The sequence below is a fragment of the Poecilia reticulata genome, chromosome 22 (genome assembly GCF_904066995.2).
Source record: "Poecilia reticulata chromosome 22, P_reticulata-male-v2, whole genome shotgun sequence".
In the NCBI taxonomy this organism is placed as follows: domain Eukaryota; kingdom Metazoa; phylum Chordata; class Actinopteri; order Cyprinodontiformes; family Poeciliidae; genus Poecilia; species Poecilia reticulata.
In genome coordinates this window covers 25,751,867-25,767,949 of record NC_088851.1, presented here as the reverse complement: position 1 = coordinate 25,767,949, position 16,083 = coordinate 25,751,867, and the positions used below count along the sequence as shown (strand labels likewise).

The 16,083-nt window shown below is 39.4% G+C and overlaps 2 protein-coding genes across 3 annotated transcripts; one reads left to right on the top strand and one right to left on the bottom strand.

Annotated features, from left to right (window-relative positions):
* Nucleotides 1-1,204: 1,204 nt before the first annotated feature.
* rsad2 (radical S-adenosyl methionine domain containing 2) lies at nt 1,205-5,070 on the bottom strand. Its single transcript, XM_008399853.3, has 6 exons — nt 4,572-5,070; nt 4,332-4,493; nt 3,375-3,604; nt 3,140-3,289; nt 1,752-1,784; nt 1,205-1,573 (listed from the first exon to the last, which is right to left on the bottom strand). The coding sequence occupies exons 1-6, from the start codon at nt 4,882-4,884 to the stop codon at nt 1,409-1,411; spliced, it is 1,053 nt and encodes a 350-aa protein (XP_008398075.1). The 5' UTR covers nt 4,885-5,070; the 3' UTR covers nt 1,205-1,408.
* On the top strand, nt 4,911-12,021 carry cmpk2 (cytidine monophosphate (UMP-CMP) kinase 2, mitochondrial). Of its 2 annotated transcripts, XM_008399851.3 has the most exons (6): nt 4,911-4,986; nt 6,950-7,575; nt 8,286-8,400; nt 8,636-8,837; nt 9,895-10,128; nt 11,236-12,021. In XM_008399851.3, the coding sequence occupies exons 2-6, from the start codon at nt 6,994-6,996 to the stop codon at nt 11,354-11,356; spliced, it is 1,254 nt and encodes a 417-aa protein (XP_008398073.1). In that variant the 5' UTR covers nt 4,911-4,986; nt 6,950-6,993; the 3' UTR covers nt 11,357-12,021. The 2 variants fall into 2 exon arrangements, with proteins under 2 accessions (XP_008398073.1, XP_008398072.1); XM_008399850.3 differs by lacking the exon at nt 4,911-4,986 and having other exon boundaries at nt 6,901-7,575.
* Nucleotides 12,022-16,083: the final 4,062 nt, after the last annotated feature.

The window sequence follows — 16,083 nt, the reverse complement described above, 5'->3', positions numbered from 1 at the left end:
TTGGTCATATATTAAATAAAACTGAAAGTAACTAAATAATTATAAACAAAATAAATAGAACAAAACTAATGTGACTAAATGATGGATAATTATTCCTGTATTTGTTTATTTGATCTTTTCCATCTCCAGTTCATCAAAACATCTTGAACTTTGTGACTCTTCCCCCCATTAAACTCATATCTGGCCTGCTGGTGTGGCACGTGTTTGAGTTTGATAAAACTGGCAGTAAATTATCTTATGATGGGCGGTAACTATATGGACAGCTGGCAAACATAAACATGGAGAGAGTTATAAATGAACTATGTTGTATTTACACCTGAACAATTCTAGGTGTAAACAATAATTTTATAATTTAATTATTTGAGATTTACTGAAAATATCTTCATACTGTCACAATTTTTCAACATTTAGCATATTTCTAATAGCATAATATTTAGTCAGCAGTGCTAAAAAGTATTAAACATGCATCACATTTGGTGCTGATGTTTAGTGAACGCAAATTATTTTTTTACTTTAACTTGATAAGCCAAAAAAGCGAAAAACGACTCACATTATGAATTTAAAACAGATATTTAGTTTGGAACTAGATATTCAACCTGCTAACTAAATGTTTAATTTTGTTTGCAATCTAAACTATTTATTTAAATATTTAGTTTGAAACTGTGACATTTATAAATTAATGAATATCCTGGTGAAAACATGACTTTGAAAAATGAACTCTGTTTTCTTTTCTCTTATAACAAGCTAAATAACCCAAATTGTTGACAATATAACTAAAAGCATGTTAAATCAATCATCTTTCTTTAATAAAATTTCGATTTGAACTGCATTTTTATTTATTTTGTCTTGGGTTGTTCATAAAATAACTAATAAGTGAATTTGGACAAAGTTACTAACTATATGAGTAAAAACCTTTCGATGAAATCTGTTGTAATTTAGTGTCAAATAAATAAATTTAATCAATCAATATGAGGTATGACATAAAGTTATTTACAGAGGTTACAAACAGAAATACAGACATTAAACCACAAGAGACACCAGGAAAAGATTAAATGAAGTAATTATTGGTAATAAGAAAATGTAGGAATTAATGAAAGGAAGAGAAACTATTGCAATGCATGAAATTGAGCAGATAAGTGGAACATTTACACAGAGAAATATGAAATATAGAAATTTATAAAATTGTTCAAGATGAAACATTGGATCCAGTCAGCAAAACTAAAACTTTGTTTAATTTAAACTTTAGATCAACAATACAAAAAAATGTACAACACTCTCAAAGCTTATCTTAATCTTAAGACATTTACAAAAATTGCACCTGAACATGGTAACACTTCTAAAACAACAAGCTGCAAAGTGAAATAAGTGCATAAAGCCCGAGAAGTTTCCGCTTGGTAAATGCAGCGTTTCACCAGTCCAGCTTCATGTCAGCTTTGCTCCAAACGTATTTCCCGCCTCTCTTCAGAAACATTTTCTCATCGAAGCCGCTGAAGCTGATGGCGTCCTTCACGCCGACGTCCAGGATGGATCTGGACGGGTCCTTCCTTCCCTCCCGACAGTCCAGGAAACGCATCTGGAAAAACAAGAAACACAAACTTTGAGTCTGACTTCATGGAGCGAAAGAAAACACATTTAAAACAAAATCGAACAAAAGAAGAACAGAAGAACCCATGGTGAGACTAAACAACACTCTTAATATTTTAACCCGAACACATGCAAAGCTAACAGTGTTAGCAACAGAAAGTACTTACATATTCATCCAGGATCAGGTACGAGTTCCTCATCTGTCAAAGCAACAAACAGATTTTAAGATCACATCCTGGTATGAAGAGAATCAAAACTACAACAGGAAAGTTACGTATGTTTTAAAAACTGACTGCAATGTGAATATAATGGTTTTTATTTCTAAGCAGTTATGAGGCATGATGGGGAAAAAAAGTGCAACAAGTTGCTAGGTAACAACTTGTAACAACTCGTTGTTACCTAGCAACGACAAGTTGTTACTAGGTAACAACAAGTTGCTACAAGTTGCTAGGTATCAACTTGTTGTTACCTAGCAACGACAAGTTGTTACAAGGTAACAACAAGTTGTTACAAGTTGCTAGGTAACAACTTGTAACAACTTGTTGTTACCTAGCAACGACAAGTTGTTACTAGGTAACAACAAGTTGTTACAAGTTGCTAGGTATCAACTTGTTGTTATCTAGCAACGACAAGTTGTTACTAGGTAACAACAAGTTGTTACAAGTTGCTAGGTAACAACTTGTTGTTACCTAGCAACGACAAGTTGTTACTAGGTAACAACAAGTTGTTACAAGCTGCTAGGTATCAACTTGTTGTTACCTAGCAACGACAAGTTGTTACTAGGTAACAACAAGTTGTTACAAGTTGCTAGGTATCAACTTGTTGTTACCTAGCAACGACAAGTTGTTGCTAGGTAACAACAAGTTGTTACAAGTTGCTAGGTAACAACTTGTAACAACTTGTTGTTACCTAGCAATGACAAGTTGTTACTAGGTAACAACAAGTTGTTACAAGCTGCTAGGTATCAACTTGTTGTTACCTAGCAACGACAAGTTGTTACTAGGTAACAACAAGTTGTTACAAGTTGCTAGGTATCAACTTGTTGTTACCTAGCAACGACAAGTTGTTACTAGGTAACAACAAGTTGTTACAAGTTGCTAGGTATCAACTTGTTGTTACCTAGCAACGACAAGTTGTTACTAGGTAACAACAAGTTGTTACAAGTTGCTAGGTAACAACTTGTAACAACTTGTTGTTACCTAGCAATGACAAGTTGTTACTAGGTAACAACAAGTTGTTACAAGCTGCTAGGTATCAACTTGTCGTTACCTAGCAACGACAAGTTGTTTTTGAAACAACTCATTAAGAGAATTCATTTTCAAAGTGTTTAACAGCCCAGTTATCTGGGAAATGAAATTTCAGCTAATGTCAGAGTTAAACACCTAAAAAAGAAGAAATAAAGAGTTCTTATCACTTTCATTGTTATCACAACAATACGACAAAATATCGTGTTCTATGAACTACCTATGAGAGAGAAAAACAACTGTTGCAGTCAGAGTTAGCTAAAGCTAAAGCGTGTCAGTGATCAGACGCGTAACGAGGTTCAGTCTCTCACCTTCTCGTTGGACTCTGGAACGAGGCAGGAAACGGCGCTGTGGTGGTCCAGGAAGTCCTGGAACTGCTGGTCAGTGATGACGAACCTCTCCGCCTCCCTCAGCGCCTCCTCTCCAGCGTTCTCTCCATCAATCAGCAGACACTGGAACACCTGAGCAAAACCCAGGAGAAAACAGGAACCCAATCAGCTTTCCTTCTAGCTGTGACACATTTTAAAACATATAAACTGTTTTTACCTTCCAGCGGACCGGATTGAGCTGGTTGATCTGTTCGGTCATGTCTTCGTGAACGTTAAAGGTGTTGATAACCGAGTTGATCTTGAACGCCACTTTGTATTGCTGACACCAGCTGCGGATCTTGAAGAGGTTCTCGATGTGACTCTTGTTGCCCTGACATCTGCCGATCATCTGGTTGGTTTCGTCATCAAAACTGTCACAGGAGATTGCCAGGATGTCCAAAAAGTCTCCTGCACAAAGCACATGATGAGAGTTTATTTACGGGGGCCCAGAAGGGTCAGCAAAATGCAAAGAAACAACAAAACCTAAACACACAACAGACGTTACGCTAGCAGTTGTGCTAGTATAACTACTTGTAGCATAACTTTATCGTGTCTGTTGTTTCTTTGTTTACTTTGAGCATAAAACCCAGTCGACCAACATATTTTTACCTTCCACTAAACTTCCCATCAATAGCTGTGTTTCCATTGCAAATGTGCGCAAAACTTTGCCGATATTCTGCTAATGTAAAAAAAAATAAAAATTTCATAACTGCGGTGTGTCCATTGAATATGACATACAGTTAAAATCACATGTGAATAAGTTTGTTCAAACAATGTCATTAAAAAACATGCAGCACCATCACCCTCCAACCACTTCCTGTATTCTTCGTATTTTCCGTCAGTGGTAACAGCCAGTTGTTAATTAAAACAAGTTTTAATTGGAATTTTGCTGGATAAACACAATTCAATAGGTCCAAAAAACGACCTCATCAAAACTTTTTATAAAAAAGAGAGATTTTAAGAAATGTGTCTTTTTCAATTAAACTTATTTTTGTAATACCAATTTGCGCAATTATATGGTCCTGTAAATTATATCCACCTGTGCCATAAATATATGAGTTTCCCTTTTTAAACTACTCAAATAATGAAACTGTTGATCCGTGTCCTGCCTCCCTGAGCTGAAGCTGGACCTCACCATATTTCTGGAACCATTTCTCTTTAATCATGCTGCCGTTGCTGACGATGCTGACGCTGGGCAGCTGCAGCTCCGCCTTGCAGTACTGAACCATCTTCCCCAGGAAGTCTCCCCGGTCATGCAGGAACGGCTCCCCTCCGGAGAAATTGATCTTTTCCATCCCTATAAACCACAAATGTTACTTTCATTTAGTTTTGATTAATAAAACTGAATTTTATGCTTGTAATCCGTAAGTTTTACCTGCTTCTTTTAGAAGCCTGAGCCCCTTCTTGGCCTCCTCCAAAGGAAGGACGAAGGATGTTTTTGCGGTGTGAAAACAAAACCCGCATTTATAGTTGCATTTGCGGGTAAAGTGATAGTTGACGCTGGTTGGGGTCGTAACATCCAAGTCTTTGCTTTGCTCCGACTGGCTGTTCGCGTCCGAAACCAGGGAGTTTGTGACCCCGCAGGTTCCTTTGGACCAGGAGAAAACTTTGGAAAAAACTCCCGAAAAAATACTGAGGATGGTGCTGATGCAGAGCTCCAGCAGGGCGCCGGCAGAAACTCCAGGCATCTTGAAATCAGAAGTTATTATCCGGTTGTTGGAGCTGCAGACTGCGTGATCCTGCAGGGCGGCTGTTTAAATAGAGGCTTGGCCCCGGAGGCAGTCAGCTGAGTAAGTTTCTGTTTACAAACATCGGAAACGAAACCAGATCACGAGCCGACGACGGAAAATGTGACCCTGCAGGTTTGGATTTCTGGGAAGAAATGATTAAGATGCATGAAATGTTTTTCATTAAGTGCCTTCATATGGCTCTTGACAACAATTACAAAACAAGAAATGTAACTGAAATGTTGGCAAGAATCGCTCTATTAATAACCAGTGGCGCTAGAAAGGGGGGGAGGGGGGGGGGGGGCGCCCTGACCCAACCTGCTATAATATGTTTATGAAAGCATTTTAGAGAGAAAAGTATGAAGATGTGTTTAATATTAATATGTTTTCATTTTTAATGTCTGTCCCTGTTACTCACCTAATCACCATAATCACATATTAGAGTGAAAAATTAGCCGCGTTACAGTACTTTAAATTATTGTCAGTTAATTTTGCTTCACTTAAAAACATGTTTTATGAACAGAAAGTCTCCCACTCCTTATTTGTAAAAACCCACAAATAAAAAACCTTTTACGTGAGTTTTAAAGACTTTTTAAAATCTTTACATCAAGACAACACTCCTTCTCAGAGCTGCAGTTTCCAAGCTTCCACCTCAGAGCAGAGCAGCTCCTACAGACTAGCCAGCAGCAATTAGCGATCAGCTGGTGGAACTGTGCATCTTATGATCTCATTCTGCGATCTATTTCTCAATGAGACAATGTTGTTAAAGGCTTAACAGAGGAGCCATGTTGTAAAGACTTTTGGGAGGCGCAGTTTCAGAAAGAGCAGGAGCTTCTTAAAGAGACAAAGGCCCAATTTCAAGGCTTTAAATTTAATCTTTTTATGTAATATTTGATACATGTGTATTAGAGTATCGGAGCAGAAATAGCTGCAAACCAAAGTCTGCTTTGCTGCTTACAAAACAGACTTTGTAAACAGGAACAAATCTGGAATAAACTTCCAGAAAATTGCAAAACAGCTGAAACACTGAGATCCTAAAGGCTAAGGCCCACCTGCTTATAGTTACCTTTGATTAGTAGCAAATAGGACATTGATCACCATATATATTTGATGTGTATTGATGATTTTTTTAAAGGTTTTGTTGGCTCTTGTGGCCTTTATTTGAAAGTAGTTTGGCAGGAAGGAGGGTTATGAGAGGGGGAGACATGCGGCGGGTGTCACCAGGCCGGGAATTGAGCCTGCGACCACCGGCATGAGGTTGTGCTTTGCCCCTGCAGCACCACAGCACCCCCTGTATTGATGATTTTTGATAAAATCTAATATGTATTGTTTGATTTCATAGTTGACTGAATGATGTTTTATGAAGTAAATAACTTTGAACTGCCTGGCTGCTGAACACACATAAACCTGAACTTGAACTTTGTAACAAACAATAATTCATCATTGTGGTGAAGCTGGGCTTTTAAAACTCTGGGTGGGGTGCCAGTTTGCTACGTATCCAAAGTCATGCTCAGAGATCACATTCGCCTCATTTTCTTCTAAAGCTACTTTTGTTTCATCATATCTTGAGTTTGCTCGACATCATCACTCTTCAGCAGCTTACAGACATGGTTTGGCTGCCTTGATTTTTTAAAAAATATTTCTTTAGAGTTTTCAAAATTTCCAACATGAAATAAGTAAAATTTTGAAGTTGAAAAAAGTGGTAAAAACCTGCATATGAACACCCTAAATATATGAGCAGGCAGGAAAATATTAAATTATTTGCAATGTTTTTCTTTTTTTTCCTGGAATGATCACATGCATTTTAGTCAGGCATATATTTTATCACTTGATATGATATGTAAACTTTTATGCTGACTTTAACTAATCAGTGTCGACGTGCAGAGCCAAAGGTCTGAAAACATTTTCAAACTTGAGTTTAACTTTTGGATTCAGAGGAAACGTTTATTTGCTGCACCCTAGAGGCGCCGCCTGTAAGTTTCGTTTTTCCTTCTCCGCTCGGTAACTTTCGTTTTCCTGACCACAGCCGACTGCAGCTGCACTGAAACCCGCCGACACCAGAACCGGAACATGGCCCGGCACCTGAAGCTTCTCGTCCAGCGGTGGTCGTCCCGTGTTTTCTCCGTGGAAGTGGACGGAGCGCCGCGGTACTTTGGGGTCAGAGAGCAGCTCCGTGGGGAACCGGTGCCGCCTGATGTGTTCAGTGAGGTCCAGAAGCAGGACAGGTGTTACTCCCTGCTGGTCTGCAGCGGGGACCGGGTCACAGGAGACAGGTTTCACTGGGAGCTGAGAGACCGGCTGCAGACTCAGCTGCCACCGGGTTCCGGGCTCCGGTCCATGTCCTCCTTCATCCCGGACCAGAAGGGCTCGCTGCTCAAAGGGTACTTCCTCCAAAGCCGGGCTGGGAATTCATCCCTGATTGAGGACATTTTAACCGATTTGGAGCAGAGAAACCCGGTGTTGGTGTGTTCATACTCCCAAAGTGAAGACGGCCAGCAGTGGACTCAGTGTCTCTGGTACCAGTCGGAGGAGAACCGGGTCAGGTTCTGCGTGGTGCCTTCAGAAACACCAAAACATCATCCATCAGTTCTCAACATGATCAACTCTGATGTTTTCTACAGCCTGCAGGAGGCCTGCGACGTGCTGAAACAGGTACACTTCAAAAAAATATATCAAGTTTAGTTGCAACATTTTGCACAATGGCGCACTCATGCGGCGGAGAATGGTACTGCAGGGTCTCCAGATCCTGAAGATTTAAGTTCAGCGTTCAAGTCAAAAATGTTGAGTCTTTTATAACAATGTAGGAAAGGGATGTAATTCATTGTAAAAATGATTTTTATGTGTGCAAATGTGGAACATTTGCTGTATTAAAATATTTTTTTTAAATTTCTCGATTTAACACGTTTATTCTAAGTTTTAAGAACAACATTTGGGACTCTTTGTTAAAATGATCTCAACCAGCTTGTGAGAGAAAAAGTAGTTTTTAGCACCCCTGGTTTAGAAGAAAGTATATTTTTATTTTTTATTTATTCATTTTATTTTGAAGGGTCATAGCAACTTTGCTCAGATAGTGCAATGGCAAAAATGAGTTTTAGGGTTGTAAAGGTTGCTGACCCATGTCCTAGTCAAAGTCCAGGCCTACGTCCAATTGAGAATCTGTAGCCAGACTTTAAATTTGACAGATTTCACAGCTGTTCCCCGTCCAGCCTCACTGGCGTTGAGGTATTTTGTCTTTACATGTTTAAAGTCTCAGATTATTTCCTCTAAAAAACTCGATTTCTCAAGCGTTCACAGAGGAGCAGATGTCTTTTTGACTCCCTCCTGATCCGCAGTGAACTGATTTTTTCCCCCATTTTCTGCAGTGTGGTGACATCATCCCAGAGACCCGGTCTGTACTGGAGATGCTTCCCAGCAGCCTGGATGCCAGAAGAAAACCAGACTTCCCAGTGATTGTCATAGAGGGCCTGGATGCCACAGGTTAATGCCATTACCTCATAAATAAACACAGGATCAGCCTGATGGGTGGCTGTTCTCTGCTAAAAACATTACCTGTCAGGGCGCTCTGCCTAATGGGATATCATGACCTCAGAAAAGTTACATCACTTTGGAAATGGTTTATCGAATCGTCTGATGCTCCTAGAGACTACACTGCGTCAGGTAGACTCTCTTTAATGAAGAGAGAGTAACAAATGTTTTCACCTTCATTTTGTAGGAAAGACGACGCTGACAGAGTCCCTGCGGGACTCTCTGGGGGCCACGCTTCTGCGGTCGCCTCCCCAGTGCTTGTCCGCCTGGAGGGGGCGCTTCGATCGAGAACCGCCCCTCATCCGCAGGGCTTTCTATGCAGTGGGCAACTACATCACCGCTGGGCAGATAAACCAAGAGGCCAGCAAGTCTCCTGTAATCGTGGACAGGCAAGATGTTGTACTGTCATGTTAGAGCAGTGATGAACTCTTACAGGCCACCAAATTCACTCATTCTGTACGTTTTTGTTCTTCCTTTCGGGTTTATACTGCTTCTAAAAACGCTTTAAAAGCTGCTTATTGGCTATTAGTTCATGTTTTTTGGTGTCTGTTTCAAAAACAAACCGAACGTAACGTCACAAATCAGCAGGCACTGACCTTTCACCTACTCAGCCCGTTACCTAGCAACCCCAGCGGAACTCTGCCCCGTTACCTAGCAACCCCAGCGGAACTCTGCCCGTTACCTAGCAACCCAGGTGGAGTTCCAGAACATTTGCCCAGCTGGTGTTGGATGGTAAATTGTCTCAGAAGTTGTTCTGATAAACAATAATAATGTGTTCGTACTTGAAAATGAGATCATGGTAATGGCAAAATAATGCAACAACATATTCTCAAAGAGCCAATGAACATTTAACATTGGAACTGGAAGACATTTTCAATATCCAAAATAAAAAACCAAACAACAGAAACAACAAATAAAACGATTCATAAAGCCTCTGTAAATAATTTGTCCTTTAAAAATGTGCCAGTTGAGACCAAAGCAGCAGACTGAAGACTGTTAGCGCCCAGTTTTAAGAGAGAAAAGAGAAAAACGCCAGTTATGCAAATGGGAATTATTGACCTCATTTGAATTAATCATTTGATTAACTGATTTGTTGCTTATTTCAACAGGCCTACGCATGCACTGTACAATGGCTGCTGGAAAAAAACAAGTGTTTTAAGTCCCTTCAGGATGTTGTGATGTTTTTTGTGATTGTTGCGGCACCTTTCCACAAAGTTATGATTTTTTTCTTTTGCCATAATGCGGCTTTGCAAAAAAGTTGAAATTGCGGCACCTTCCTGGAATAATACATTGAAAACAGAGGATACAGATCAACTTAAAACAATTTAAAAAGTGTAATGAACATGTTTTGTATAGGCCGTAGACCTTTAATGTTTCAGCCGTATTGTCAGATGGTGCAGGAAGTCTTCACTCACCTTCAGTCAGCCATCTTTGATCTGTCCCCAGGTTCTGGCACAGCACAGCAGCGTACGCCATCGCCACCGCAGTAACCGGCCCACTGAGTAACCTTCCACACGAGGGCGCCGAGGTGTACCGTTGGCCCGGTGACCTCCTGCAGCCCAGCCTGGTGATCTTACTCACCCTGGACCCGGAGGAGAGGAAGAGGCGGCTGAGGAGCAGAGGTCTGATGAAGACCGACGAGGAGGAGGAGCTGGATCACAACAAGCTTTTCAGACTGAGGTTAGACAAGAATGTTTGACACAGATGTGTCTGAGAATCGGATCAAAGGTCCAACTCCAGTCCGTTTACCTAGAAAGTCTGGTGTCTTCAGAGGTTTTAGTGTTGTTTCCTTCAGTGGTTCTTGGTGCAGCGCCCCCACAGGCCAGGAGGGGAACAGGTTGGTTTGACTCAGAACCACAGCAGCTGGAGGTGGAGCAGATGATGAAGTTCTGGTCCTAATAGAACCGAGTCTACCGGACTATCAGATGTGAAAATACCCGTAGAGTGATTTTATTTTCACTTTTATTCACTATTCAATGATTATTAGATTAGTTTATCATAAATGCTGCCTCACACATTCGTAATTAGTTCTTAATAGCAGATTACTTCACTTATAGTTAAACATTTTGCCCGTGATGTAAATGAAACAATCTGCCAGTGGAACTCGTACCTTGTAAAATGAATATTAAAGAATTATTGACTTAAAGGAAGCTCATTATCTGGCTGAAAAGTTACTTTTCAGTTAGTTTTATCTTATTCTAAATGTGCTAAGAGAATAGAGGATTTGACACATTTGATTTTGTGTTTTTGCAGTGATATTAAGTCCATTAATAGTTTTTGATGCCAGATTGTCACATGTGAACAAATGTTCTTTATTTTAGGTAGATGTCTGTGTTTGAAGTCACAGATGGCTGCAAACTGCTTTCCCAGTCAGGCCACCTCAGTCTTCGTCTTATCCATCAAACACTTAACAATCAATTACCGTCCCGCGGGGGAAGCGGCTGATGAGAAAAAGCAGGTGATTAGTTGCCGAGCTGCTGTGCTCCATTAAGCCGGTCCAAACTCGCAGCCGCTGCCGGCCCAGTTAGCCGCTGCTCAGACAGGTCGATAGCTGCTTTCATTCATCTTCTGCGCTGACGTAATGGCCTGTCCACATGGGACGGCCAGATGTTGGGCCAGCAGAATTAGAAAACAGACGGAGCTAGGAAGACGCTTTTTATTGGACTGAAGAGAAAAGCTGCACTCTCAGCCATCTGGGTTGTTTCTTTTCCTTGAAATAAAAAGCAGCAAAACCATCCTGTTTATATCCTCACACTGCTCACTTGTTGTGTTTGTGTTTTGCTGCAGAGTAGAGGAAGCTTATCGGCGGATTGTCGGCCCAGCCTGCACCGCCCTGGATGCGAGCCCCTCTGCAGACCTGGTGCTCCAACAAGCGCTGCTTTTAATTAGGGCCAAATGCCACTTGTAAACAGTTCTCCCTGCCTCCCCCTGCAGCTGGCTGCTGCAGTACCGGCTGCCGCCGCTGGGTGGCAGTAAGGTGTCGCCGACGAGGCCGGCGCCCAGATTGGAGAAAAGAGATTCTGCTCACAATGAGTAAAGGTTGAGTGGCCAGGAGCCAGATCGGCATGCTGCAGAAAAAAATACATATTAATGGAGAACACAAACATTCTCTCACAGGAGGATTGTCTAAAAAAAAGAGTCTGTCTCACTTCTAACAAGTTGTTGTTGTGCAGCGATGAGAATCACACCTAAGCTGTAAATGATGCATGCAGCTTTCTAACTTAATAGGTTAAATTGTCTTAAATTTTCAAAACGAAACTCTAAATTTGAACACATCTTATTAAAGTAAAAAATACTCGCGGTTTGTGTTGCTAACTTTGGCTATAAACAACTTTATTTAAAGCAGAGCTCTGCTGTAAATTTAAATATGCAACATGTGTCAATAAAATTGTTTTGTATATTTATAAATGTGCACAGTAAGTGAAATATATAAAGTTAAAATATTTGTTTTGAAAGGAAATACAACTAAAGAGTCTGAGCTGCAATGGAGAAATAACATGTATTTAGAAAGATTATTATTTAATTTCATTCATTTTGTTCAAGGAATTTTAAATAAAGTTGATTAAAGTTTAACAGGTCAAATATATCTGTAAAATTCAACTTTATGTTCTGCCGATTTTCTACAGAGCAACAGTTTGAACAACCTGTGAATATGAATGAACTTTTTGTTGTGTTGCTAGAAAAACATGAGAACTATAAGTGACGAGCAGTTCAACCTTATTTAGTAGAGATGTGCCGATCAGGTTTGTTCCTGCCGATACCGATACCGATCCCCCATGAGGGCCGATCACCGATACCGATCACATAATTATTATTATTTTTTTTTTAATCATAAACACTACCGGTTACATTATGTGGAAAAAGGAACCATGAATTCACCTTAATTTGGACAAAAACTTGTTTTTAATAACTTTTTCCAAGAAGAAAACTAAACAAAACAGGCATTGTGCAAATTGTACTGCTATCAGTAAAACTATCTTTAACAGACTGATAACATATGGAGGCTCTGAAGAGGCTAAATTATGCAAAGAGCCAAAATAAAACCTCTCAACATTGCCAAAAGATTCAAGTATAAAACTTAACATTCAAAGACAAATACAGGATCCATTACAATAAACAATCCAGAGTTACTGAATGAAAACTTCCTGTTAGCATGGCGGCTAGCTGATTACTGCTAGTTCTGAGTGGCTGTTTCTGACTGAGCGGAGTAATTATGCAGAACAGGGAGGAGATCGATTATTTTTTTAGAGATTATCTGTCTCATGTTAGGACAGCGAAAGTTTTAATACATATGTAAAAAGTATTTTTTTAGGTTAGATGCTGCAGCTTTAAGCAGAGGTTCAGTGTGAGAGTCACTACCAGGTGGAGCAGAAGCGGCGCTCCGTCTGTGAAATATTACTACCTGTAGCGTAGCAGCGGTTCAACAGCGAGAGCAGAACCAGCGTCTTACATCGCAGCTCAAAGACTTAAATAATTTAGCGGGTTATTTGTTTAGCTTTCTGACCGTCATGCTAATCCGGGTGAGTGTTTGTAGCTGTGCTGCTTTACCTGCTATCTGATCCTCCATATGTCTTTTTTACTGCAGTGAGCCTCGATGTAGCCAAACTCCGTCAAGTATGGCATTGTTTTTATGCCGTATTAGCTTCGTTGTGTTGATGCATTTTGACCTGCTTCAATTTTCCGCCGCAACACGCAAACGTCCCCATTCACTCAGTGCGTTATAGTTATAGTTCCACATCGCTTAGGATTTGTTGCTGCGTGTTTGGCGTAGTGTGAAGGAAAGAGGAGACCAGCTGCACAGGCAGGCTGAGAAATGAGATGCAGGTGATCGGCAACAAGAGACCGTGATCGCCGATCACCGATCATACACTTTTTCACGAAAATCAGCCTGATTATGATCGGTGACCGATCGATCGGCACACCTCTATTATTTAGTATCGAGTTTTATTCAAAGCTTTCACTGAAAAATTGACAAAGTAACTTCTACTCAAATTGGATAAAATTTTTATCTAAAAATATTTTTTTTTTACCCACTTTAAATAAAGTAAAATGTACTCTACTAGCAGAGTTAAACTTTAAGAGTTAAATTTACTCTTTTTTGTGCAAATATTTAATTAACATGATGATAATGTATTCAGTAGTGATGCTGAGGTTGTAATATCACACATACAAACTCATTTACCAAAGATAAATACAATGGTTATCACTATTTAACGTCTGCCTACTGTTAGCTTGTATTGCTAACATTAATTAGCATATATATTCACTGAAATATCTCCCTCTTTGCTCCAAGTTGGAGCAAATGAACAGGAATGTTTTCTGAAGACAGAACATTAAATGTAAAAATCAGATTTTTCACTAACCCTAAGCTCAGAATTAGATCAATAACTCTGAGGTTCTAACCTCAGAAAAAATGGCTGCCACATCAAAATGGCTGCCACATCAAAATGGCTGCCACATGTTTCTAAAGGTAGTAATAAAACTGCACCTTAGAGAACTTCTTTCTCATTAAATCTTTACATGTTATATATGTTCATATATTATAATAGTACTAAATACGATGGAGTAATACCTCAATAGTAAGAAAAACAATTATGCGAGTAAATTTATATTACAATAGTCGTATGAGAATAAAGTTGCAGTATTACAAAAAAGAACAAATACGAGAAAAAAGTTGATATATATTTTGACTTTATTCTCTTATTCTTTCATCTGTGTTCTTGAAATATAAGCCTTTATTCTTGTAATTTTATGACTTCATTCCTGTTTTTTAAAATGTTTTTATTTTCCTAATACTCCATCGTACTTCAATGTTTGAATTTGTAAAATACAAAAACACGTATTGCTATCATCTACACTTACTACTTGCTAGTCTTGCTAATAGCTAAAAACAAACTATCAGCAAGACTAGCTAGTAGCATTTAGCATTCTAGTTAGCATATCCCACTGGTTTTCTGAAATATGGTTAAAATAGTTTTTTATGTAATTCCCAAACTTACATTTTGACTTCAGAGGTAAAAAGTTTCCAACGTCAGTTTAGTTTAAGCTGCTAATGGCAGCCCAGGTACCACCTGATTCCCTGATCCGTGGTTTACCGTATTATTCCCCCCGCAGGATAATTCATACCGTTTATTCTTGATGTCTTCATGAACAGAAGCACTAAATACACGCACTAGTACGCGTATTTGCTAAGAGTATACGCTGTAAGTCATTTCTGCGAGCAGGAAGCGTATATTTGGCCTTTGTGATGGGAAGATTAATTGGGGGTTTTAGTAATTATGAGCTTGGCAAAGCTGCGGGCTGCAGAAGACAGAGTGACCCATCTCTTTTACTGTGATGCATCAGCGCCGCGCCAACAAATGCAGACCCCATTCATATGGCAATTAATGGAGCGCTGTATATCACTGTCACTGCTACGGTCCCGCACAGGAGAGCGCGGCTTCTCGTACATTGAACCACCACCTAAGGTAAGTTCATAAGGATCTCTCTATTTACACTTTACTGTATTCATAATGCTTTAGCTGCCTGGTGACTCGACAGAGGCGTCACAAACACAAAGAGTGTGAGCGAAGCCACCAGGCCTGGAGCCAGAGATCAGACGTCACCGCAAAGTTGTGTTTGCTTTGGCAGTTTCACGCTGATTTTCTTGGCAACAATGAGTGGTGATAGCGCCCCCAATACTGCGCCTTCAAAACAACTAATGTAACACTGAGAGTCCATAATCACACAGGAAAACTAACTAATCTATTGTTCATAAACTGATACTTCATCAAAGTTACCTTAGATTTAATTTCAGCAACTTGATTTGGTGCTCAACCGCAACCTTCTAAAAGTTATCAAAACCTTTCAGACTGATCAGTCTGAAAGGTCATTCAACTGAAGAGCAGTTATCCCATAACATAGAATTAAATATTTAGTTAGCAGGTAAAAATATTTAGCAACAAACTAAATATTTAGCTTACTGGCTATATACTTAGGTAGCTAAGTATTTAGTTAGCATGTAAATATATTTAGTTTAAAATTAAATATTTCAGCAAGCTCAATATTTACCTCCATACTAAATATTTAGTTAACAAGCTTCAAACTAAATATGTAGCTTGAAGCTAAATACTTAGCCCCAAACTAAACATTTAGCTTGCCTACAAAGTATTTAGTTAGTAAGCAACTATATAGCCCCAAACTAAGTACATGTTTAGCTTACTACTTAAATATTCTGTTAGTAAACTAAAACAGTTGGCTTCAAACTCAATATTGTTAGCAAGCTACATGTTTAGCTTCAAACTAAGTATTTAGCTTACCAGCTAAATGCTTAGTTAGCAAACTAAAGCTAAATACTTAGTTAGCATATTAAGATATTTAACTTCAAATTTAATTTGAAGCTAAATAGATCTTCATTCAGATTTAGAAATGAAATCTGCAAATAAATAGAAATAAGCAATAAATCCATCCATTTTCTTACACCCTTGTCCCTTAGTGGGGTCATGAGGGTTGCTGGTGCCTCTCCAGCTAACGTCCGGGCGAGAGGCGGGGTCACCCGGGACAGGACTCGCAGATAAGCAATAAATCTGCTAACTAAATATTTAGTTAACAAACTACAACATTTGGCTCCAAGCTAAATATTTAGTTAGCTAGCAA

Excerpts from the sequence above, each read along its gene's own strand:
- cmpk2 (XM_008399851.3), top strand. The coding sequence starts at position 6,994 with ATGGCCCGGCACCTGAAGCTTCTCGTCCAGCGGTGGTCGTCCCGTGTT. Across the intron at positions 7,576-8,285 it reads CCTGCGACGTGCTGAAACAG|TGTGGTGACATCATCCCAGA; the intron begins GTACACTTCAAA and ends CATTTTCTGCAG. Across the intron at positions 8,838-9,894 it reads TCTCCTGTAATCGTGGACAG|GTTCTGGCACAGCACAGCAG; the intron begins GCAAGATGTTGT and ends ATCTGTCCCCAG.
- rsad2 (XM_008399853.3), bottom strand. The coding sequence starts at position 4,884 with ATGCCTGGAGTTTCTGCCGGCGCCCTGCTGGAGCTCTGCATCAGCACC. Across the intron at positions 1,785-3,139 it reads TTCCAGAGTCCAACGAGAAG|ATGAGGAACTCGTACCTGAT; the intron begins GTGAGAGACTGA and ends TTGCTTTGACAG. Across the intron at positions 1,574-1,751 it reads ACCTGATCCTGGATGAATAT|ATGCGTTTCCTGGACTGTCG; the intron begins GTAAGTACTTTC and ends TTGTTTTTCCAG.